The 25,246-nt window shown below is 38.4% G+C and overlaps 2 protein-coding genes across 2 annotated transcripts; one reads left to right on the forward strand and one right to left on the reverse strand.

Annotated features, from left to right (window-relative positions):
- Positions 1-2,727: 2,727 nt before the first annotated feature.
- Positions 2,728-6,796, reverse strand: LOC121256437. The gene is made up of 7 exons (XM_041157232.1): positions 6,056-6,796; positions 5,861-5,947; positions 5,519-5,734; positions 4,959-5,123; positions 4,320-4,373; positions 4,076-4,222; positions 2,728-3,392 (listed from the first exon to the last, which is right to left on the reverse strand). The coding sequence occupies exons 1-7, from the start codon at positions 6,401-6,403 to the stop codon at positions 3,015-3,017; spliced, it is 1,395 nt and encodes a 464-aa protein (XP_041013166.1). The 5' UTR covers positions 6,404-6,796; the 3' UTR covers positions 2,728-3,014.
- A 16,757-nt stretch (positions 6,797-23,553) lies between these two features.
- LOC121255173 (uncharacterized mitochondrial protein AtMg00810-like) lies at positions 23,554-24,746 on the forward strand. The gene is made up of 2 exons (XM_041155447.1): positions 23,554-23,720; positions 24,023-24,746. Exons 1-2 carry the CDS (start codon positions 23,554-23,556, stop codon positions 24,744-24,746), a joined length of 891 nt encoding a protein of 296 aa, XP_041011381.1.
- The last annotated feature ends 500 nt before the right edge of the window (positions 24,747-25,246 follow it).

A 25,246-nucleotide genomic window follows, 5' to 3' on the forward strand; every position in this document is an offset into this window, starting at 1 on the left:
CCTTACTGCATTTGAGACCGTACGTCAAATTAATTATCTTCAGCTTTAAAATCAAACAATGCTTAATTACTATATTCGACTAGCTGGTGCTTTTCGTGACCCTTTCTCGACGTGCTTACTGCTAATTACCTTTCTTTCGTGGAAGAAAATATTTCCAAAAGCTTAATTAAACTTGAAACCCACTTGTTGACTAATACACAATGGGTGAAAAAACTATGTTAGAACGAGATCAGACGATGCTTGTATTTACCAAGAGTATTTAGATCCGGCCGATTGCATGCAGGCTTGATCAGAAGCTACATATAAGACATCCAGTACTTTGATTAATTGGATATGGAGCTAGAAATTTCTAATTCTTCACTAGTATAAGGAATAACGAACGAATATCATATGACATGTCTACATGAATATTATTTTCTTCACATTTTTTTAAAGAGGACGAGACCTCTAATTAATTTTATTTATAGATTACTATAGCTTTCAATCGCTTTTACACATTGAGCTTGAGGATCACAAAGCCTAAAACTAAGCTCATAGAAAAAAAAAAAAGGTACTATATTGAACTATACTATACCAATTAATTACAACTGATCAAGATCTAAAAGTGGGTAATCTTGACCTATCAAGAGTTAAAACTCAAAAGCCAGACCCTCTCTCTCTAAAACTCTCTCGTCCGACCACAACTGGGGGGAGGGGGAGCTTCAGCTCCCTCTTCCCCTCCCTCTCCTCCCTCTCTACCGTCGTCTCTGACGGGTATTGTGTATTTTTTTACTTTTTCAAGTTTTCGGCCGAATAAGGGGAGGGTAATCGATCTGAACTTCTCCGATGACCATTTTCCTACACGCGCACTACCGGGAGATCCCTCACCCGCCGATCTTGCAGCCGTCCATTTTGGGTGCCATTCGGAGCGGCGCGTCGCACCCACGCGCGGATCTCAGAGAACGCGTGGTACTCTTGAGCCACCGCGTCTCACACTGCATCGGTGCCATGTGCGGCAACTTAGGGCCCAGTTCACTGGCACTGCTTCGACCGGCCGATTGGCTCCTCCCCAGAGTGACGCGTGTCATTCACGCGCCACCACCGATTCCCTTTACTGCTTTTCAGTTTCTGCATGTTTGGTGGTTGTTTTGTTGTTTCTGTTTCTGTGTTTCCGACTTAATGTCGGTGTGTTTTTTTGTTGGTACTTGTTGTTTTTGTTTGTAGGAAATATAAAGTGAAATAGGCTATTGGACCTATGTCTATAGCATTGTGGGTTCCTCCCTCCTCCGGTCAGGAGGATGGGTGTTTTTCTATACTTCTCCCCCTTTTGGTGGATGGAGTTTGGATGCTGGTTTTTTAATCTCTGTTTTATACAGATATTAATACTCTCTTTTGAGAGTTTTATGAAGTTCAGACAATGTCCGTCACATAATATTTGTGTACGGAGAAGTTTACAACAGGAGTTTAGTTTGGCTTGTATCTTGAGTCACAGATGTAACTTCCTTATAAATGAATGAAATGATGTCTATTTCCTATAAAAAAAAAAAAAAGTTAAAATTCTGAGCAAAATTTTGAGAAGCTGAGTAGTCAGATTAGAAAAAGAGGATTCATAACCGGTGCCAGTTCTACCGTAATTAACCAATCCATCATCAATCTGCCCATGATTTGCTTCTGATCATCTATATATATACATGCTTTGATCGTATATATATGCATATATATGCTCTTGAAATCGGCTTAAGATACTATCCAGATTTGGAAGCTGTATTGCCAAGGAGGTTCACCAGGGAAACTGATCTGGAACCAATGATCGATCAACAAGCAAAGAGTCTGTATGTATATACGTCTCTACCATGAAGTCAAAAGTATTAATTAAGTTGGTAGATAGCACAGAAGTCGACCAACTTTTACTTTTATGCCAGGCAGATATCTCAGTACGTATAAATATAGCTAAGAAACTGGAGAGGGTATTGCTGTCTTTACGAACAATGGTATCAAAGTTTGACATGCTTTTAAAAAAAAACAGCATATTATAAATTCGAATTCCCGTTGTCCGATGGATGGAATCTCATGAGTCTGAGAACGTCGACACCTATTGCTTTTGCTTCAAGTTAAACAGTAGTTAGATTTAAGCGAAAACGTGGAGTCCAAGATCAGAAAAGATATATATATATATATATATATAGCTGGCAATTGTGCACATAAACCATTACAAATAAATGCAGCTCAGACAAATCTCATATGTGGGAACGCATTGCAAGGTGGTGCTGCGTGCGTAATGAGTGATGGGCCGCGCTATTGTGTTGTAATAATCACGGTCAATATTCAAAGGAAAGGATGCTTAATTACTTAATTCGTATCCTAATTAAAGTCAAATTAATCGTGGGTATTATAAGTAATTAATTAATTAATTATGTTGCCGATTGAATATATATGTTTTCTTCTCCATCTGGGTCCACTTACATGTAACTCATATATTAATATACCTACCTAAAAACTTGTAGCTCAAATTTTTATTAGAAGTTGTCCGCACAAATAACATGATCGGCTTGTTTGGATAGTGAGATGAGATGATATCAGATATTTTAGATAAATTAAATAAAAGATATATTTGTTAGAATAAATTAATGTTTGGTCCATACATTTTATTTGAGGAAAATGATCAATGCCAAAGAAAGTAGGTTTTGGTCACATATATTATAATTAGATGTTCCCCAATAAATTTTAAAACAAGGACAGGATAGATAATGAAGATCACAAACCACAGTATATTCACTATTTCTTTTTTCCAAATTTACACAAGTAGTCCCTAAAGGTGGTATATATATATAATTAATTAATGAATCATGACCTGTTAGTCAAAGAGAAAAAAAAAAGAAGAATAAATAGATTAACAAAGTAATTAAACTCCAAGCTCACCGAATGATCTCGAGGAGAAACCCAAATAACCCAACCAAAAAAAAAACATAAACTAATTAAGTAATTACTTTAATTCCCACCTTATGATGATGATCTGTACGGCCTATCCCTTTAGTTTAGGGACACCTCACATTTCTTCCAGGTCCACCGTAGTAAAAATAATTGCCCCAAACATTGTTTATTCCCCCTTGAATGTCATAGCAATTGGGATGATCGGCTAGCACTCTTAGGTTTGATAATGGAACCAAGCTGTTATCCCAATCAACGACTTGTAAATTTCGAAAATAAGATGCTTTTCCAAACCCTTCTCCAGCAAAATGACCGCTACCCATTTGTGTCGATGTGTGAAAACCAGATGGCCTTGAATTAACAACTTCTCCTCCAAATTGCACCATACTTGCATGATCTCGAAGGTGGGTAAACAGGAAAGATGGCCAGTATCCAACTAGAATTCCTGACCCGAATTCTAGCCACCAGTTTCCATGCTTCGGATCCTACACAGGGAAAAAAAAGTTGTTCTAATTAGAACCCTTTAAGATCATACCAGCTTTTTTGCACCAAAAAAAAAAAAAATCATTCATTACACGTTAATTATAATCCCATGTGCATGTTAATTAACAAGTGTAGTAAAGCAACATGGGTCAAAAATGAATGTTGTAAACAAAAAAGAAAGAAAAAAAATGAATTTATAATGGGATTAATGGATTAATGATAATATAGAACGTAAAGGATGGGTATGTAGGTCATGAAGCTCTTTTGCTTGGAAAAGAAGAGAATCCTGCAAAGCACAAAAGCGCAATGGAATTCTGTTTCTGTACGCGCGTCCATTTTGTGAAACAATGAGTGCACGCGCATTATGCACTATAGCGGCAACTAGCGAATGTTTACAGCTCGATCGAAGCTACCTCTTTAATTTCTATCATTATCATTATTATTATGTCTTTTTTGGGTAGGTTTTGCATGATAGTGTTAATCTTGGTCTCCACGACCGGTTCCCAGTCTTCAATGTATAAGTGGGACGACATGGAAAGACGTGGAGTTCATTGACCATGATCGATCAAGTTCATGAGATCCGACGGTCAAATCGAGAGCAATTTAAAACGTAAAGACATATTATATGGAGGCCGGCCAGGAAAGATAAAGAAAAAAGGTGGTTATGGAGGTTAGTTTAAATTACCTTCCAAACCAATAAGCTAATATCGAACTGTCCACCTTTGTACGAGGATGTTGGGGAGATTGCAGCTCCAATCGCAATTCTACTGTTAGTCTGAACGAAGCCTGAGCATAACAAATTGTAACACCCGGTTGCTTGATACGCGTCCGTCTGTTAATTAATTAACAAGTGAATATATAGGTGTACTTACTTACTAATTTATCGTCTTATCTTAAGCTTGAATTAAGGAATTATTAGGGTTACTTACAGTCCAGTACGTAAAGAATCGAGGATAGTTGTCCCCGTACAGCTCTGGGCTAACCTGCAGAAAAATTAAATGAATTAGCTAACATTAATGAAGATGAGAGGTAGTTGAGCTGTGATATAACTACTTTAAATGTGGAGGCAGCAAATATATATTGGTATTTAATACTCCATCTGCAACCATGCATGATTTTTCGCGTTTTGCGTGTAGCTTTCAAGAGTTGATCTCCATTTACGATTCGTTTTTGAACTAGTAAAATTAAGGACTACTATACACCTCATCATAATAAAAAAAAATATGCCCAAATTTCATAGCATATGGCTCAATGATCGATATGTTTCAACGAACTGATCATGCATGCATCAAGAAATTAATTAAATCGTTCTGAAATAAATAAGTATTTTTCCACCATTCAAGCTAAAGATAATCCGCTCTATTGTGTTTACATTTTAGCCAAGAAGAAAAACACCAAAACATGAAAAGAAGTGTTAAATATATATATATATATATATATATATATATATATATATCTGTGTATGACATGAATATCGTTCATTAATGCCGATCGAGAAGAAAAACGTAGGAAATTAAACTTGTTTGGGAGAAAGAATGAATCTGAGGAAATATAAAGCAGTTACATGCCTGCCAACCGGCTTCAATGGTGTTAAGGTCATCGCCAAAAGAACCTGATATGACCCACATTTGAGACAAGCTGAATTCATTTTGATTAGCCACGCGGGGTGCCCACACGTTTATACTTGCTTTTGCTCCATAGTACTGATCTCCACTCACATACCCAACTGCATGCTGCAACCCAAAAGTCCAAATGAGAAGTAGATAGACGCGCAACACTAGTACTAAAATTGCAATAATCCAAAAACTAATTTGTTATCATGTTACTTCCATTTCCATGTTTGTTGTGTTGTAAGATAAGTTTACAAGTGACTTCGGTTTTATCTAAAAGGGATGCTCATAAAAAATGAAAAGCTGTTTTTTGTCACCCTTTATTCCTTGTTTTTGTTATCCTTTATTCCTTGTTCATAACAAGTTGAATAAAGTTGTTATCTTTAAGAAAGAGGAAAAGAACAAAAATAAACAGATAAAGAACAATAAGAAAATCTCTTTTGGTTGATCATTTGTGTGAGACTTGGAGAAAGTTTCTCTGAATTTCTCAATTTGCTTATTAGTTTTCAAGTACTTACCTCATGGCCATTGCTGCTGGAGTCTCTTCTAACATGTCTTGATCTCCGTTTCCTTCCAAATCTTCGGACAGAGTTTGCTCGTAACATATCTTGTTCTGTCGTTCTTCTTACTGGAATTGTTCCTTCAGGACATGATTCGCCAGACATACTCCATAACTGAAAATTTTCTTCCACCACGCCTGTCGGGTTATGGCCATTTGGTCTCTCCGGTGGATCCTACAAAATCAAGCCAAAATACAGACTTCTAAGATTCTGAATTCACTATCTTGGATCTAAGATATGAATTCTGAGAACTCCAAGATATATCAATATTGATTTCTTGCCATAATAAAGTTCAAGTACCAGTGGTTTTTTCCCTTTAAGCAGAGGATGATCAAAAGCTGGTTGCAGATGAGAGACAACGCAATCTATGTGATCACCATCAGGACTCTGCAATAAAAACAAACCCAGCATAATAAGTCCAAAACAGAGCAAAAAAACAAGGGGAAGTGAAAGTAAAGTTTTTATAGAACAGTTGTACAAGAGATGTTCAAATGCCTGAATTGTCTTGACAGCAGGCTTGTTGATCTTTCTGAGACGGGATCTTATTGTTTTGAGCTTTTGTGACTCTTCCTCCGGCCGGAAAGTCTGGTTGGCTGCTCGGTTTTCTCGCTGTTCCGACGAATGGACCGGACAAACCGAAGAAGAAACAAGAAGAAAACACACAAAAATGGGAATGATTGGGGAGATCTTACACCAGCTCGATGCCATGTTTGAGAAATTCGCTCGTGTTGTATCGTTTTCAAAATTTGTTTGTATTTGTGTACATTTGTGTTGTCCTGTTCTGTGGTCAAAATTTTTATTCCTAGGTTTTCTCCATGAAGATGCACCTCCCAGTGAATCCATCCAACACCAAATGACTATTGCAAGAAACCCAATTCACTCTCTCACCATTTCCAAAGCTTTGGAATCCCAGTATGGCGAAAACTTCTATTCTCTCTCTCTCTCACTCACTCTCACCCACGCACACGCACACACGCAGCTTCTAATACCTCGGTTTTATGACCTGACAGCTTGAACTTCCGGGCATGAGCTAATATAAAAACATACAAATGGTTTTGCCCATGTGGGCATGGAGTTATAAATACGGGGGTAGTGATGAAACCATGCTCTGTTTTAAAAAATTGAAAAAGAAATTTAGGAGAGAGAGAGACCTGGAGGGAAAGGGGGGTTTTGTTTGAGAGGTTGTGTTTCCGGTCTCCAACACAATGACCGAGACTCCAAAGCTTTTGTGTTAATTTTATAGGTCAAAATGGTACCGAACTCATCTGTTATGTATTCTTTACTTTGGCTCTGAGGGCAGATAGGAATTACACTTGGTTCTGGGTTTCCAAAGTTCTTTGCTTTGGGGGTTCTCTTTCTCATTTCCCTAGATGTTCTTTGTGTCAGTTATAGTCTGTTTTTTTTAATATCCTCGCTCATTTGCCACGACAATTTAAACAAGCTAAATCTAGATTATCTAGCTAAGAGCATCCGGTGCCCTATAACTCTTTTTTTCCTATAATTTGAGGACCAGTTTACGATTTTGATTAAAGTCATCCCGCATTCTAATCCCTATTTTTAAAAAAAGTTTTATGGAGAACAGTGATTTTTCAAATATAAAAAATTATTATTCATCTCCTAAATCACTTTTATCAATATTTATTCATTTCAATTAAATTAATTCTTCTTCCAATCATCTACACTTTCTCTCGTACTCATATTTGTTATAATTTTATATAATAATTTTAAAAATAATTTAAATAACTACAAAAAATAAAAAAAATTAATTTTAAAAATGTTATCATACCCGCAAAAAAAAATATTTTATTTTTTAAAATATTCACTAGAGTAATAGTTCAAAACATAAAAAATAAATATTGAGTAATTAAGTTTGTACATAGAAGTGAGAGAAAAAAATAATAAAAAATGAATAGAAAAATATTATTTTAATAAAATAGAGACTGTACAGGGAATGAGGATGTACGTATGAGATTTTGTAAGGAATGGGAAGACTCTAATACACTTTTAGTTTTCTTAGAAGTTATAATATGACCAGACGTTTTTTGGGTTTGGATAGTTTGACAGGGAAAATAAAATAAAATGGGCTGTTGCCAACGCCATGTCACATGAGTAGTTAACTTGCAGATTGGTGGAGAGTTGTAACTTGCACATTTGGTGGGTGACCACAAAGCCAATCTTGTATAAATAAGATCTCAGTGGTTTCCTACAGTTTTTGTAATCTCTGACTTAAAATCTTATTTCTCCAAACTGCCATTATCTTTTTGAGCAGTCGTTTTCTAAGAGTCATAAGCCAATTTGTTAATGTGTTGGGGACTGCTATTTATGTTGGCACGCGCATCTGTTAATGTGTTCTCTCTCTCTCTCTCTCTCTCTCTCTCTCTCTCTCGATCTCTGCATGCTTATTCACAGACCCATGCATGCATGCGCTAGCTGCTCAATCTTTCATCTAGCTAGCCCTTCGATTGAAAATGGTTGGTGGCAGTACCGTGCCTTGCCTGGATTTCCTGATCTCTGCATTTATCTTTTAATTACTTCGTGTGCACATTGCATTTAATAGTTATGATTCTCTATCAGATGAATCCAAAATTCTAGCTCTACCGGTTTTTTTGGATTAATTATTAGCATTAACTAAATACATTATTTTGTGATGTAATCTATATATAAAATATTAATGCTAGATGGATTGTTTTCAAACCATGAACTTTACTTCTAGGAAGCTACATGATCATCAACTATTTCACTATATATATAATATGCTACTATTAAATAACAATATTTAGTGCTATATATATCACGTCATGATTTAATTACTCTCCATTTGTTTTATTATAAATAAAAAAATATATATTAAAATGTTATATATATTATATATATATTAAGATCAAAAGGACAGTACCTAATTTTATTGACTGCTCTCACTTATGGTGGAAGAATATTATGATTACAATGTCTGGACACCTAGGCGTTACATATAATTCTAAAGTCCAAACCCAGGTATCAAAATGAATTGCAAAAACAAAGAAAACCACTATAGTCAAACAAACTGCTTGATACCCAATATTAAAAAAAAAAAAAAAAAAAACTATAACAAAACAAACCAACCCAAATGACCGTATATTACTATTTAATTTGTTTGATAAAAAACTAGTTTTCATAATTTAGTTTTTTTTGTTATCGCATGCTTTTTTGTTTTCTCAATTTATGTAATTTCGCTTTAGCACACTATTTAAATAGTTCTTATAGTTACATAGAAACAATAATGAGTATCTGAAAATTTGAAGAAATAATTACTTTTTGTTCTCCATGCCCCTATAGTCAGAACCTAAAATGTAAAAAACCTTTAATTGTCAATGTGGAATTTTTCTCAAATATATCAGCCATAATAACATGATAACATTTTTTTCATTAGCAGATCGAGATCATTGGGTATCAAGCAGGGTACGTACAAGACAAGTTAGGTCCCAACAATCATTCAAAACAACACAAAACAATATAAAGAAGATAAGAAAATTAAAAGAAAGGGAAAATGGGGCATTCTAATTGACGTCAGACCCATAATTTCTGTTTTGATCAGACTCCTAGCTAGTTTTGTTACCAAAAAAATGCTATCCAAATAACATCCTGATCTAAAAATGACATAATAGCATTTAAATAGGGAAACAAAGGCCTTAGAGTGCATGATAGACTTATACGGCTTCGATTGATTACATGTCCAGCATTAGTAATATTACTGCTACTACTGCATCTGCATGCATACACCATCAATATGCAACTCGGGCGTATAACGTCATGATTATCTATTTGGTATTAAATAATGTAGTTTTAATTCCGAGATTGATATTAGTATAATTAGTTTACCAGATCAGCTGATCGGGTTATATGCCTTTCCCAGTATTCCCTGCATGGGTTATCTTTTTAGGTCTCTGGCAATGATGCCTGCCACTTAGCCAGCATTCTCTTTATTGCTAAATTTATATTCTATTCTGATTCTGTTTTTTGTAATCTGCTTTGATTCTTCTTCTCCTTCTCAGGTTTAATCTCACCCTCACCTGCATTATACAAAACCATGGAAAGTATCCAGGACCAGGAATATAATATTAATGGTACAGAAGATGATGTTGCTCATGTTAATGTTTTTTTTCCTTTTTTTCTTTTCTTCTCTTTTCTTCTAGCTTGCTTGGTCCCACGATGTGTCATTCTCATTCCAACCAATTGGCACACATAAAGGTACCTTCGTGGAGCCGAGCCCACAGCTACTTGCAATGCCATTATTGAAGCAGGAAACTCCAGCTAGCCCTAATTCTGATGTGATTCTATGTTCGACCCTAGTTAATGGTTGCCTGTTTTTAGACAATAAATGGTTGTGATTTCAAATGCCTTAAAGCCAACTTGGAAAAATGAATACACAGGGGTACGTAGCAGATACTGAAGGTGGTCACCAATTGAAGGGGACCCCTGATCTGGGCCTCTACTCTCAGAAGTTACAAAAACTTTCCAACGTCCCGGCCAGGCCAATGTCTTCAAGTGATCTCAGATCATTTAAGCGGCTATTTAATTTTTGTAAGCCCTTTCAACTCTCCATATTAATTGAAGCCTTAATGGGGCTTTGAAAAGTTATACCTATAGCTTAAAAACTAGCCATATATTGAAGTAACGTGCAAGATAAAACTAACGCTAGCTACAAACGCAACCAACGTTGTATTAATTGAAGTGATCTGAACATCTACCTGCATCTTTTTGTCTGGTTTGTGCGTTTTTCTTCCTTCTCAAACCCTTTTTATCTCCTCCATACTCTTCCATAACTTCAATTAATGTAGCTACATTATTAGCTACGTTAACATTTGATTAACTGGTACTATGCATGGTAGGAATCATATATAAGGATATATAGTTCAACGATTGGAAGATTCATCTGAAAGCTCCAGTAGAAATATTAAAGGCTGCTAATACAGTATATTTAATTAAGATTTCTTTGACTTAAAGGGGCCAAATTAAAGGTCATATATTTTACAAACATATTTGAATTCGAAATTGGACACCTTATGATCATTTTACAAGGAATTTAGAAAAACAAAAATAAACCATAGTCATCAAGTAGTAAGACCATGAAGCATGCAGATCATGCAGTGAGGGTGCATATGCAGTTATAGGGTGCAATGCAATTTAAGTGGAGAAATGCCGACAAAGTTGACACAAAGGAAATTCAAGACACACGTTTTATATATATATATATATATATATATATATATATATATATGTGTGTGTGTGTGTGTGTGTGTGTGTGTGTACAATGGATCGGATCTTTCCATATCGTGTTAATTAGTTTTCACTGAGAAATTAATCTATAGATTACCCCACGAACAAGTATATATCCTTAATGCAGGGATCGTGGCTTCGATATTAGCTTGAAAAAATCATCTTAAATTTTCAGAAAATATATATGGAAAAACCAGTAAAGTTGTGTTAAGGATGAAGATCACCTACCTTAATATAAGACTTTCCCATTTACAGACTTCATTGACCCGTGATTAGTGTAGTCTTATTCTTTCCATTTATTCACTTGATTCCTTTCATTTATTTGTAATCAATTTGTATATGTAATTTCCATACATAGATGTGTAAATACAATTATATAATGCAATAGACTCACCAACGCAAGGTGAGGTGGTTTTTCAAATATTCTCATGGTATCAGAAGATCTTACGGATTAACCTCCATCGATCCTCATCTTCCATGGCTGCCGAGTCCACTCTTCTCCCCCTTCAACACCCTCATTCACATGGTCACAATAAAACTTTCCTCTTCCAACTATCTTTTGTGGAAGAGCCAGTTGCTTCCTCTCTTAGAAAGCCAAGAATTAATCTGTTATGTGGACGGCACACTTGAGCCTCCACCTCGTTTTGCCCCTATAGATTCTCAGACCCCAAACGTCAAACATGTGGTATGGAAGAACACAGACCAATGGCTTCTAAGCCTTCTCCTTTCCTCTCTCACCGAGGAAGCTATGGCTGAAGTAATAGGTCTCTCCACCTCTTGCGACGTCTGGGTTGCCTTGGAGAACACTTTCAGCCACCGTTCCAAGGCTCGTGAAATCAGACTCAAGGGTGATTTATAGTTGATGAAACGCGGCACCAAGTTTGTCTCTGAGTATGCCCGAGCCTTCAAAGCCCTTTGTGATCAGCTTCATGCAATCGGTTGACCCGTCAATGGCACCGACAAGGTGCACTGGTTCCTTCGAGGTCTTAGCTCGGAATTCTCGAGCTTCTCTACGGCACAAATGGCACTTACTCCCTTCCCCTGTTTTACCGACTTGGTGCCCAAGGCAAAGAGTTCTGAACTCTTCCAAAAATCACTGGAACCTGCTGCTCCCACTCTAGCAACGTTTATTGCCTCTAATCGCACCTCTGCAAAACCGAATCACAAGACCCCTTCTTCTCACACAGCCGTGGTGGTGGCCATGGCAGAGGTCAAAGGCGTTCCTTTTCTGGCCGGAGACCACCGCGTTGCCAAATCTGTTGCGAGGAGGGGCATTTCGCAAACCGTTGCCAGCAACGTTACGAACGCCATGGTCAAAACTCGGAAGCTCAGCTAGCCGAAGCCTTCACTTCCTCCTGCTCAATCTCAGGGAACAGCGTCTCAGACTGGTACTTAGAAATAGGGGCTTTGACCCACATGACTCCAACCCATTCCACCTTGGACCAATTCACTTCATATACAGGTAAGGATTGTGTTATTGTCGAGAATGGTGCGTCCCTTCCCATCACTCATACTGGTAAAACTTCACTTTGCCCTGATTTTCAATTATTGGATGTTTTTGTCGTCCCATGCATCACTAAAAATCTTTGGTCTATTAGTAAATTAACGACGGATTTTCCATTGTCTGTTACATTTACTAAAATTTTTTTCACCGTTCAGAATCGTCAAACAGGAAATGTGAAGCCTAGGCCCGTGGCCCTTACATTTGAAACCCAGCCCCAAAAACCCCTGATACGATGCCATTTTCTCTTCTAGGTATGATCCTATTCAGTTTCTTCCTCACCCGATTTTCCCTCCTTCTATTTTGCATTTTGTGAGTTTTCCGTTTAATTCCTGACGGTTTTCTTCTCTCCCAAAACTTTTCCTCTCAAACGTATCTCTTTTCCCTTACAATCGGTTTTTCTCTTAAGTCGACACCCTCCCTCTTATATTCTCTGTCTCCTGCGTTCCTCCTATGAAATTCCAGGTGGTGCCGCTGTGATTTTCCCACCCTGATCTCCCTCTTTAGACGCTCACTCTCTCCCGTTTCTCTCTTGTTCTCTCACGTCTGCGAAGTGGATAATCTCAGTGTCGGTTTGTTGATGTCATGCCCTATAGAACTAAGGTAAGACCCTCTCTTTGTTTCGCACCCACCTCACACACTCTGAATTTTCTCCCTCCCACATCCACTCTCTCACTCACCTGTGATTTCTAGTTAGCTCTTGATGCTGCGACTTTTGGGTGGAAAATTTAGACTTGTCGCTGTGAGTCCCTCACATCGGTAAGCTTTCTCTTTTCTCTTTCCCTCTCTAAGAAGAATGAAGTTAGATTTGTGGTTTTGTGCTTTGGAATTAAATAGTAGTGAGTCTTGTTGGGTGCCAATTAACATTTGGAAGTGTTGGATTCTCTTTCGTGGAGTTGTGAATGGAGAAAAACGTTTAATGTGTAGTGCTATTTTGGTTGTGTTGATAGTGGTTGCTTGGAGTTTTGGGCTAATGAATTGGGTTTGATTTATTGATTATTTGAGTTGACGTTGGTTTTGGTGGGTGTATAGGCCAATATTGAAGTCGGTATATGTTATTTTGGGTTGAAGTGTGGGCTGTCTAAATTATTATTTGGCTGTGTGAGTGAGTTATTTTGCTGAAATATGGTTTGGAATCATGAGTTTTAATTATTTAGATCGAAGTTGTGTCAATGGCCTTTTAACACTTAGTGTATATTTGTTTTCTATCGATAGGTGACGAGATTATTAGAAGTTGAATTCAGGACATAGATAATACGCTGCAGGAGTCAGGTAAGAGGGGTTCCTATACTAGGCTTTATACGAGTTATTAAAACTGAGATTGACTTTCTGAAAACTTTGCAAATTTTTGTGATGAAATGAGAATTTGGAAAAAACCAACCTCGGTCGCATATTTGCATTACTCATGAAATCTGTATGAAAAAGGGGAAAATATTTTCTGGCATGTATTGTGTAGACATGAGCTAAATTTTGTCATGTTGTCTCTGAAATCTGAAAAATAGTGATATTGAGAATCTGAAAAATTGTGCATTGATTTAGAAATATGCTTCGACTTTGATTTTTAGCATGTGAAAATCATCCGATTATGTTTTGGTACTCTTTTTTATTTTGATATAGCATCTGAAAACCTTTGGCATGGTGTACTGATCTTGTATCTAAGTCTGTCTCTGCTTTGCTCTGCTCTGTTATGCTCTGCTCTGTTTGGGTTGCAGTGGTACCAACTTCTCCGTCTTTGAGTGTGCCTACTTTGAAAACAAAGTGGTTTTATTGTGTTCTTTCCTGTGTGCACACTCGGGACTCCAAGAATAAGGGAAAGATTTCACCTTTGTCTCTGCATGGTTTGCCCACTGGGGTTAGCACAACCCTACCACGGGAGTGAAACATGGTCTCTGCTCTGTGAGATGCTCTGTTTTGATGTGATGATGATGTTCAGGTTATATTATGCCAAAGTACTCTGGGTTTTACTTATCTTAAACCATCGCTCTGTTACTTTTGAAAACATGTTTTGTTCTGCATGATAACTTTGAAAAATATTTTGTTCTGTATACTGTACTTTGTAAATGCTCATGCTTGCACGCTAGCATATGTCTTCTGCTTACTGAGTTGTTGATAACTCACCCCCCTTATCTTCATAATATTTTCACATGATGTGGAGAGTCCAACGGAGGACCTGGATTAGGAATTGTGAGCGTGATTAAGCTGAGGAGAGGATCTCGAGTACCCTAGGGTATTACCATTAAAAGAAGGATTTCTGATGTCTTTTAGATTTGATGTCTTTTAGATTTAATTATGTTTTTGGTTTAGTGGGGACTTATGGATTTATTAGTTTGGTATGTTATAACTACCGGGAGATTGCAGACCCCTTGGTTTATTATTATTGCAGTAATAATTATGTGGAGTTTATAATGTGTTTATTTAGAGGATATGAGATTGATTTTTGCCTATGAAGTATTTGGAGATTTTTATATGTGTTGGGAGACATGTTTATAAGTGACAGGTAGTAATTTTCCAAACTACCATAGTATCAGAGCCAGGTTTGAGGTTCTGCAAACTATAATATGTGAGATTTTGGAGTATAGATAGACTTTAAGAAATCATTTTCAGTTTTGATGTGATAGTGGGGCGGACTATAAGGTAGAATATTGTAGGTATTCGAGGTCTTAGAATTTGCAGACTTTAGGAATGATTTTGATGTGTAGGATTTTACGGGTCTATGAACTGAATTCTTGTTGTTTGTGGTTTGGTTTGATTCTGGAGACTTTTTAAATAGATTTAATGGAGTTAAAGTTTTAGATTTTGGAGATTGACCATTACTATTGTTGTGCGTACTTCTTTTCTCTTTATTATAGGTACCTTTATAATTTTGAAGTATTATATATATGTTTTGTTTTACGGGTACCACTATCTAATTATGAAATGATTATTAAAGATCCAAGTTATTTTGTCAGGATGCCACCTCGTCGTCGAGAACGTAGTATGTCAGATCTGAATGCAAACGAGAACAAAAGGGAAGCAAACCCGAGTGCTTCCGAAGTACTATGAGCAGCGGCACATCAATTAATAGATGATCTCGCACAGAATCCCTTGGGTCGCCAAAGCAACTATAATGAAGGAGGTTGTACCGTAGAACAATCTAATCGGATGCACCCCCTTTTATTTGATGGGAGAGGCGATCCAACCCTGGCGGAGGATTGAATTCAGGACATTGAGAGTCATAACCTGTACAGATGAATAGAAGGTGGTGTACGCCACATTCAAGCTGATTGGGGAGGCGAAAAGATGGTGGATTTCTGAAAGAACTATTAGGAAGCGAAAGGGATAGAAATAGTCAGTTGGCTGCATGTCAAGCAAATTTTTCTTGAACGTTTCTTCCCAAGCTCGGTCCGAGAGGACAAGGCTATGGAATTCGCCACCTTGGTACAGGGAACTATGACTGTATATTAGTATGCAGCTAGATTTACTGACTTATCCTATTTTGCTATGTATCTGAGTTCTAATGAGGAAAAGAAGGCGGTAAATTCGAGCAAGGGCTGAATAAAAAACTTTATGAACGAGTGGTGGGCTTTTAGATTCGAAACTTCTCAAAAATAGTGAATAAGGCCACATCATTTGAACGAAGTCTTCAAAAAAGTGCTGCAGTGCATGAACAAAGGAAGAGGACTACTACAACTAGGTATCATTTTGGCATGGACTAGGGACTGTAGAAAAAGAGGAACGGAGGTAGTAGCTCGGGAAAGAGGCTAGTTTAGGGTAACCAACAGCCCTATCAGTGTAGGACATGCAATCAAGTGCATTCCGGAGAGTACAGAAAGGGGCATGATTATGTTTCCATTGCGGCAAATCAGGACATTACATCAGGGACTGCCCATTGCAAATGGGTAGCAACAAGACGACCATACTGCCACCTCAGAGAAATGAAGTTACAGCACAAGGCAACAACCAACGTCCTATTGCAGCTGCACGAGTTTTTGCACCAACACCTGGAGAGGCTGAGGATAGGAACGATGTGATCACTAGTATGACTCATTTGTTTTGCTTTTAGATTTATTTATTTATTTGTTGGTTATGGTTAAGACTTTGAATATTTTAGTTCATGGATAAGGCTGAATGTGATCACAGGTACTCTTTCTTTGTTTTCTAATAACGCTTTTGTATTATTTGACTCGGGAGCGACACATTCATTTGTTTCCATGGCTTATTCTAGATTTTGCACTTTAGAAATTGAAAAGCTAAAATACAAGTTAGTGGTCGCGACCCCAATAGGAAATTCAGTAGTCTATAATGAGATTCTACCGAGGTGTCCTTTATCTATTGAGAGAAGATTAATGCCAACAGATTTAATAGTGTTTAACATGATTGAGTTTGATGTGATTTTGGGTATGGATTGGTTGGCTTGCTACCACGCTAGTATTGAGTGTTTTAAAACAGAAGTGGTTTTTAGACCCCTAAAAGGAAGTGAATTTCAGTTCAGAGGTTCGAAAGTGAGATTGCATCCACCCATCATATCTGCCTTTCAGGTTAGAAAATTGTTACGTGATGGTTGCCAAGGATACTTAGCTTGCGTGGTAGAAGCACCAAAAGAGGAGTTGAAGTTAGAGTAGATACTTGTTGTGAGTGAATATCCAGAGGTTTTTCCAGAAGATTTATCTGGACTCTCACTCGAGCGGGAGGTAGAGTTTGCTATGGAACTAGTCCCAGGTACGACACCCCTTTCAAAAGCAGCTTACCGGATGGCACCGTTTGAATTAGTGGAACTTAAGGAGTAGTTGCAAGATTTGTTGGACATGGGTTTCATCAGGCCCAGTGTGTCACCTTAGGGAGCTCTAATTCTCTTTGTGAAGAAGAATGTGTACTGATTACAGGGAACTTAATCGGGTGACCATAAAGAATAAATACCCGCTACCCCATATAGAAGACTTGTTTGATCAGCTTCAGGGTGCTCAGATATTTTAAAAGATTGATCTTCGATCGGTTTACCATCAATTGAAGATCAGGGTAGAAGACGTGGCTAAGACAGCTTTCAGGACCCGATATGACCATTATGAGTTTTTGGTCATGCCTTTTGGCCTGACTAACGCCCCAGCAGTATTCATGGATTTGATGAATAGGGTGTTCCATGAATTTTTGGATAAGTTTGTGGTTGTTTTTATTGATGATATACTGATATACTCCAAAAGCAAGACTGAGCATGAAGAACATTTGAAGCTGGTACTTGGGACACTCAGAGATAAAAAGTTGTTTGCTAAATTGAAGAAGTGTGAATTTTGGCTTGATTCAATCGCATTTCTGGGGCATGTAGTTTCAAAAGATGGCATTTCAGTAGACCCAGGAAAAGTGGAAGCAGTAGTTAATTGGTCGGCACTGAAGAATGTTCATGAGGTTAGAAGTTCTTGGGATTGGCAGGTTATTACCGTCGATTCATTGATGGTTTCTCCAGAATAGCAGTTCCTCTCACTGCACTCACTAGAAAAAACAATAAGTTTGAATGGAAAGCAAAGTGTGAAGAAAGATTCCAGCAATTGAAACAGAGATTAGTGACAGCTCCGGTGTTAACATTCTCCGCTGAATTTGTAGTCTATAGCGATGCATCAAGGTTTGGATTGGGGTGCGTACTGATGCAACATGGGAAGGTTATAGCATACACCTCATGCCAACTGAAACTGTATGAGCAGAATTATCCCACACATGATCTAGAACTCGTGGCAGTCATTTTTGCACTTAAGATTTAGAGACATTATCTGTATGGGGAAAAGTGTGAAATTTATACAGATCACAAGAGTTTGAAATATTTCTTTACCCAAAAGGAATTAAATATGAGGCAGAGGAGATGACTTGAGTTGATCAAGGATTATGATTGCACCATCAATTATCACCTAGGCAAAGCTAATGTTGTAGCTGACGCCCTAAGTAAGAAGTCAATGGGATCGATAGTTGCAGCCCTTACCACTCAACATTGGTTATTAATGGACTTAGAAAGGCCGGTATTGAGGTCATCGCTAGTGATACAAATGCTTTCATGGCCAGTTTGATAGTTCAACCAGCCTTGATAGATAGAATCAAAGCTGCTCAGAAAGTGAACTTAGGGTTGGTGAAGCTAGTGGAAGAAGTCATGAATGGGGACAAATATGATTTTAGCGTTTCCGAGGATGGAGTTTTGAGATTTAGAGGTAGATTATGCATACCTGCTAATGATGAACTGAAAAGGGTACTTCTTGAAGAAGCACACCATTCTTTGTACACAGTTCACCCAGGGAGTACCAAGATATATCGGGACTTAAGAGAGTCTTTTTGGTAGAATGGTATGAAAAGAGAAATTGCTAAATTTATGGAACAGTGCCTAATTTGCCAACTAGTGAAGGCGGAGCATCAGAGACCAGCAAGATTATTACAGCCACTTCATATTCCAGAGTGGAAATGGGAGCATATCTCCATGGATTTTCTGACGGGCCTACCAAGGACATTGAGCAGACAAGATGCCATATGGGTGATCGTGGATTGCTTAACGAAGATTGCTTGTTTTGTGCCCATTAAAGTTTCTTATAAACTGGAGGAACTAGTTGAGCTGTATGTGCGGGAGATAGTGAGGTTGCATGGAGTACCGGTATCCATTGTGTCGGATAGAGACCCTCTTTTCACCCTCAGATAGATGGGCAGTCAGAAAGGACTATTCAGATCTTAGAAGACATGTTGAGGGCGTGTGTGATGGATTTTATGGAACTTGGATGCGACATTTACCATTGGTCGAGTTTGCTTATAATAATAGTTTCCAGGCTAGCATTGGGATGGCACCCTATGTGGTTTTGTATGGCAGAAGGTGTAGATCTCCATTGTATTAGGATGAGGTAGGTGAAAGGAAACCTTTGGGGCAAGAGATTATTCAGCAGACCACAGAGAAGATAGATATCATTCAGGCTAGAATGAAAGCAGCTCAGAGCTGACAAAAGAGTTATGCAGATAAACGCCGCTGCCAGTTAGAATTTGAGGTTAGTGATAAAGTATTTTTTAGGGTAGCACCGATGAAAGGAGTTTTGAGATTCAGAAAGAAGGGTAAGTTGAGCCCAATATATATTGAATCGTTCGGGATTCTTGATCAAATTGGACCAGTGGCTTATAGAGTGGCATTACCACCGGCATCCTCGGGAGTGCATAATGTGTTTCATGTGTCTATGTTGAGAAAGTACATCCATGACCCCACCCACGTTATAGATCATGAACCACTTCAGATTTAAGAGAATATGACCTACACCGAGGAACCAGTACGGATTTTGGACAGGAAAGAGTAAGTGTTGCAGACTCGAACTATCCCTTTAGTTAAAGTGTTGTGGAACAATCATGCTATTAAGGAAGCATCTTGGGAATTCGAGGGAGAGATGCGAATTAAGTACCCCCACCTGTTCGACGAGAATTTTGATAGCATGTAGCAAATTTCGAGGACGTAATTCTTGTAAGGGGGAGGATGTGAAGCCTAGGCCCGTGGCCCTTACAGCTGAAGCCCTGCCCCAAAAACCCCTGATACGATGCCGTTTTCTCTTCTAGTTATGATCTTATTCAGTTTCTTCCTCACCCGATTTTCCCTCCTTCTGTTTTGCATTTTGTGACTTTTCCCTTTAATTCCTGACGGTTTTCTTCTCTCCCAAAACTTTTCCTCTTAACTGTATCTCTTTTCCCTCACAATCGGTTTCTCTCTCAAGTCGACACCCTCCCTCTTATCTTCTCAATCTCCTACGTTCCTGCTATGAAATTTTAGGTGGTGCTGCTGTGATTTTCCCACTCTGATCTCCCTCTTCAGACGCTCATTCTCTCCCGTTTCTCTCTTGTTCTCTCAAGTCTGCGAAGTGGATAATCTCAGTGTCGGTTTGTTGATGCCGAGCCCTGTCGAACGAATGTAAGACCCTATCTTTGTTTCGCACCCGCCTCACACACTCTGAATTTTCTCCCTCCCACGTCCACTCTCTCACTCACCTGTGATTTTTAGTTAGTTCTTGGGGCTGCGATTTTTGGTGAGAAAATTTAGACTTGTCGTCGAGAGTCCCTCACGTCGGTAAGCTTTCTCTTTTCTCTTTCCTCTCTAAGAAGAATGAAGTTTGATTTGTGGTTTTGTGCTTTGGAATTAAATAGTAGTGAGTCTTGTTGGGTGCCGATTAATATTTAAGTGTTGGATTCTCTTTCGTGGAGTTGTGAACAGAGAAAAACGTTTAATGCATAGTGTTGTTTTGGTTGAGTTGATAGTGGTTGCTTGGAGTTTTGGGTTGCTGAATTGGGTTTGATTTATTGATTATTTGAGTTGACGTTGGTTTTGGTGGGTGTATAGGCCAATATTGAAGTTGGTATATGTTATTTTGGGTTGAAGTGTTGGTTGTCCAGATTATTATTTGGATGTGTGAGTGAGTTATTTTGCTGAAATATGGTTTGGAATCATTAGTTTTAATTATATGGATCGAAGTTGTGTCAATGGCCTTTTAACATGTAGTGTATATTTGTTTTCTATCGATAGGTGACGAGATTATTAGAAGTCGAATTCAGGGCATAGATAATACGCTACAGGAGTCAGGTAAGCGGGATTTCTGTACTAGGTTTTATACGAGTTATTAAGAATGAGATTGACTTTTTGAAAACTTTGCATATTTTTGTGATGAAATGAGAATTTGGGAAAACCAACCTCGGTCGCTTATTTGCATTACTCATGAAATCCGTATGAAAAAGGGGAAAATATTTTCTGACATGCATTGTGTAAACATGAGCTAAATTTTGTCATGTTATCTCTGAAATCTGAAGAAAAGCAATATTGAGAATCTGAAAAATTGTCCATTGATTTAGAAAGATGCTCCGACTTTGATTTTCAGTATGTGAGAATGATCTGATTTTGTTTTGGTACTCTGTTTTATTTTGATATAGCATCTGAAAACCTTTGGCATGGTGTACTGATCTTGTATTTGACTTTGTCTCTACTCTGCTTTGTTATGCTTTACTCTGTTTTGGTTGGTACCAACTTCTTTGTCTCTGAGTGCACCCACTTTGGAAACAAAGTGGTTTTATTGTGGTCTTTTCTGTGTGCACACTCATGGCTCCAAGAATAAGGAAAAGATTTCACATCTGTCTCTGCCTGGTTTGGCCACCAGGGTTAGCACAACCCTACCACGTGGGTGAAACATGGTCTCTGCTCTATGAGATGTTCTATTTTGATATGATGTGATGCTCAGGTTATGTTATGCCAAAGTACTCTGGGTTTTACTTGTCTTAAACCATCGCTCTGTTACTTTTGAAAACGTGTTTTGTTATACATGATAACTCTAGAAAATATTTTGTTCTGCATATTATACTTTGTAAATGCTCATGCTTGGACGCTAGCATATGTCTTCTGCTTACTGAGTTGTTTGTAACTCACCCCCTTATCTTCATAATATTTTCACATGATATGGAGAGTCCAACTGAGAACCTGGATTAGGAATTGTGAGCATGATTAAGCTGAGGATAGGATGTCGAGTACCCTAGGGTACTACTGTTAAAAGAAGGATTTCTGATGTCTTTTAGATTTGATGTCTTTTAGATTTAATATGTTTTTGGTTTAGTAGGACTTATGGATTTATTAGTTTGGTATGTTATGACTACCGAGAGATTACGGACCCCTTGGTTTATTATGATTGCAGTAATGACTATGTGGAGTTTATAATATGTTTATTTAGAGGATATGCAATTGATTTTTGCTTATGAAGTATTTGGAGATTTTTAGATGTGTTGGGAGACATCTTTATAAGTGACAGGTAGTAATTCTCCAACCCTCCTGGATTTGGGGTGTTACAGGAAAGGTGGTGGCAACCAGTAACGTGATGGCAGTTTATATGTGCAAGATCGCGGAAATTCTGCTTTTGTTTCTGTCCTAAAAAATAAAACTCTTTCTGCTTTGTATGATCTATGGAGGACATGTGAGTCATTCTGTTATTTCTTTTTTGAATAAAAAATGACAGCTCTATCTTACCTCTTTATTACCATCACCTGTGTTATGTGGAACATGTCAACTTGGAAAAAATTATTGTTTGCCTTATTCTCACAATGAACGTCGTACCTCCAAAGTATTAGATCTAATTCATTGCGATCTATGGGACCTCGCACCTATCAAGTCAAATTTGGGTTTTACCTATCATATTTTATTCATTGATGATTTTTCTCCCTTCACTTGGCTTTATCCATTGAAATTGAAATCTAATTTCTATATTACTTTAATTTAATTTCAAAAATTTGTGAAAAATCAACACTTTGCACTTATCAAAATTTTTCAAAGTGATGGTGGTGCAAAATTCACTAGTAATTGCTTTCAAGTGCACCTTCGTAACTCTGGCATTCATCACCAACTCTCATGTCCATACACACCTGCTCAAAATGGTCACACTGAAAGGAAACATCGCCACGTGACTGAAACTGATCTCACTTTTCTTTTCCATTCTCACATGCCTACTCGTTTCTGGGTTGACGCTTTTAGCATTGTAGCTTACATCATCAACTGTTTGCCCACACCGCTTCTCGAAGGTATGTCCCCCTTTGAGCTCCTTTATGGTTCCTCTCCCAATTATGAAAATCTTCATCCCTTTGGTTGTCGTGCTTATCCATGTTTACGTGATTACATGACTAACAAATTTTTTCCATGCAGTATTCCCTGCATCTTCATGGTTTACAATTCCTCTTACAAAGGATTTCATTGTCTTGATCCCACCACCTCCAGACTTTATATTACCCGCCATGCCCAATTTGATGAAAACCACTTTCCCTCTCATCATACCTCTCAGGCTCAACTCATCTCATCCCATCCCTTCAAATTTCAAATTTCCTAAAACTAAGTCTTCCCCATACAGAGCTACCCGTGTCTTCCCTTGCACCACTGTTCCCGAAAAATTCCCCAATTCGGATGCACCTCGTGTATTATTTGTATTGATCCTATGAATGAGTCTTTGCTGGTTGCTCATTCGCATGCAGGTCCATCTTTGCGTTTTCTGTAGAAGACTCTTCACTGGCTCCTCCCAAGCCTACTACTGAGTCACGTATCATTGCTCGGACTCCCATTGTAGCTGCTCCATTAGGCTCTCATCCCATGCTTATATGAGGCAAAGCTGGTATTTTCAAGACTCGCCACCCACTACATCTCGATTTTGTGAGTTCCTCTGGACTTCTTACTGCTCTCCTCACATCTATTGAACCCAAAGGATTCAAATCCCCTGCTGAGAATCCTACTTGGTTTGCTGTTATGGATGAAGAAGTTCACGCCTTGCAAAACAATCGCACTTGGATTTTGGTTCCTCGACCTACAAACACCAATATTGTGGGCTCTAAATGGGTGTTTCGGACCAAATATCTCCCTGATGGTTCCATCAACGTCTCAAAGCCCGTCTTGTTGCCAAGGGCTACACTCAGGTACCTGGTCTTGACTACACTGACACCTTTAGCCCTATCATTAAGGCTACTATTGTTCGTGTTATACTTTCTCTTGCTGTGACCAACAAATAGCCCCTCCGTCAACTTGATGTCAAAAATACATTTCTTAATGGCCATATCACTGAAAATGTTTATATGGAGCAACCCATAGGGTACATTGACCCTCGCTTTCCTAATCATGTTTGTCAGCTGAAGAAAGCTCTCTATGGCCTCAAGCAAGCTCCCCACGCTTGGTTTCAGAACTTCAATTCCTTTCTCATTCAACTTGGTTTTTATTGCAGTCGCGCCGACACATTACTTTTTGTCTTCCACAAGCAGAATGACCTAATCTATTTGCTTCTCTATGTTGATGACATCATTCTCACAGGCAACAACTCCTCTCTTCTTGACAGCTTTACTCGCAAGCTCAATTCTGAGTTCGCTACTAAGGATCTAGGCTCTTTTAGCTACTTCCTTGGTCTTGAAGCTACATCCACTACTGATGGTCTTTTTATCAATCAGCTCAAATATGCACAAGAAATTCTCACCCGAGCTCAGTTACTTGACATCAAACCAGTTCATACTGCCATGGTTGTTTCTCAAAACCTGTCTGCTGATGGTCCTCTGTTCTTGGACCCTACACTTTACAAATCTCTTGTCGGTTCTCTACAATACTTGACAATTACACGTCCAGATATTGCTCATACCGTAAATTCAGTTAGTCAATTTCTACACTCTCTGACTGAAGATCACTTTCAAGCTGTCAAACGCATTATTCGCTATGTTAAGGGCACACTACACTTTGGACTTACTTTTCATCCATCTGCCACTCCTGGTGCTTTAGTTGCCTACTCGGATGCAAATTGGGCAGGCTGCCCTGATACTCTTCGCTCTACGTCGGGCTATTCCATTTATCTTGGTGACAATTTGGTCTCTTGGAGTGCCACGAAACAACCCACTGTCTCTCGCTCCAGTTGTGAATCTGAATACCGTGCCTTGGCTCTCACTGCCGTTGAAATTCTCTAGCTCACACACCTCCTTCGTGATCTCAAAGTTTCCCTTCCACGGCGGCCTCTTTTACCATGCGACAATAAAAGTGCAATCTTCCTGAGCTCCAATCCAGTTTCTCATAAGCGAGCAAAACATGTTGAGTTAGACTATTACTTTCTTCGTGAATTTGTTGTTAACGGCAAATTTTGCACTCAATATGTGCCCTCTCATCTGCAAGTTGTGGACATCTTCACCAAAAGTGTGTCCAGGCCTCTTTTTGAAATTTTTCGATCCAAGCTTCACATCCGATCCAATCCGATGCTCAACTTGCGTGCGGGGGGGGGGGGGGGGGGGGGGGGGGGGGGGGGGGGGGGGGGTTTGTTAAGGATGGAGATCCCCTGCCTTAATATAAGACTTTCTATTTACAGACTTCATTGACCCGTGATTAGTGTAGTCTGATTCTTTCCATTTATTCACTTGATTCCTTTCATTTATTTGTAATCAATTTGTATATGTAATTTCCATACATAGATGTG

The sequence above is a fragment of the Juglans microcarpa x Juglans regia genome, chromosome 3D (genome assembly GCF_004785595.1).
Source record: "Juglans microcarpa x Juglans regia isolate MS1-56 chromosome 3D, Jm3101_v1.0, whole genome shotgun sequence".
Lineage (NCBI taxonomy): Eukaryota > Viridiplantae > Streptophyta > Magnoliopsida > Fagales > Juglandaceae > Juglans > Juglans microcarpa x Juglans regia.

What these genes read in the sequence shown, in the direction of transcription:
- LOC121256437 (XM_041157232.1), bottom strand. Translation starts at nt 6,403, where the DNA reads ATGGATTCACTGGGAGGTGCATCTTCATGGAGAAAACCTAGGAATAAA. An exon ending in CCAGCAGCAATGGCCATGAG is followed by an intron (nt 5,124 to 5,518) that starts GTAAGTACTTGA and finishes TTTGGGTTGCAG; the next exon opens with CATGCAGTTGGGTATGTGAG. An exon ending in TTAGCTTATTGGTTTGGAAG is followed by an intron (nt 3,393 to 4,075) that starts GTAATTTAAACT and finishes TTCCCTGTGTAG; the next exon opens with GATCCGAAGCATGGAAACTG.
- LOC121255173 (XM_041155447.1), top strand. Translation starts at nt 23,554, where the DNA reads ATGGATGAAGAAGTTCACGCCTTGCAAAACAATCGCACTTGGATTTTG. An exon ending in TTGCCAAGGGCTACACTCAG is followed by an intron (nt 23,721 to 24,022) that starts GTACCTGGTCTT and finishes TTTTTATTGCAG; the next exon opens with TCGCGCCGACACATTACTTT.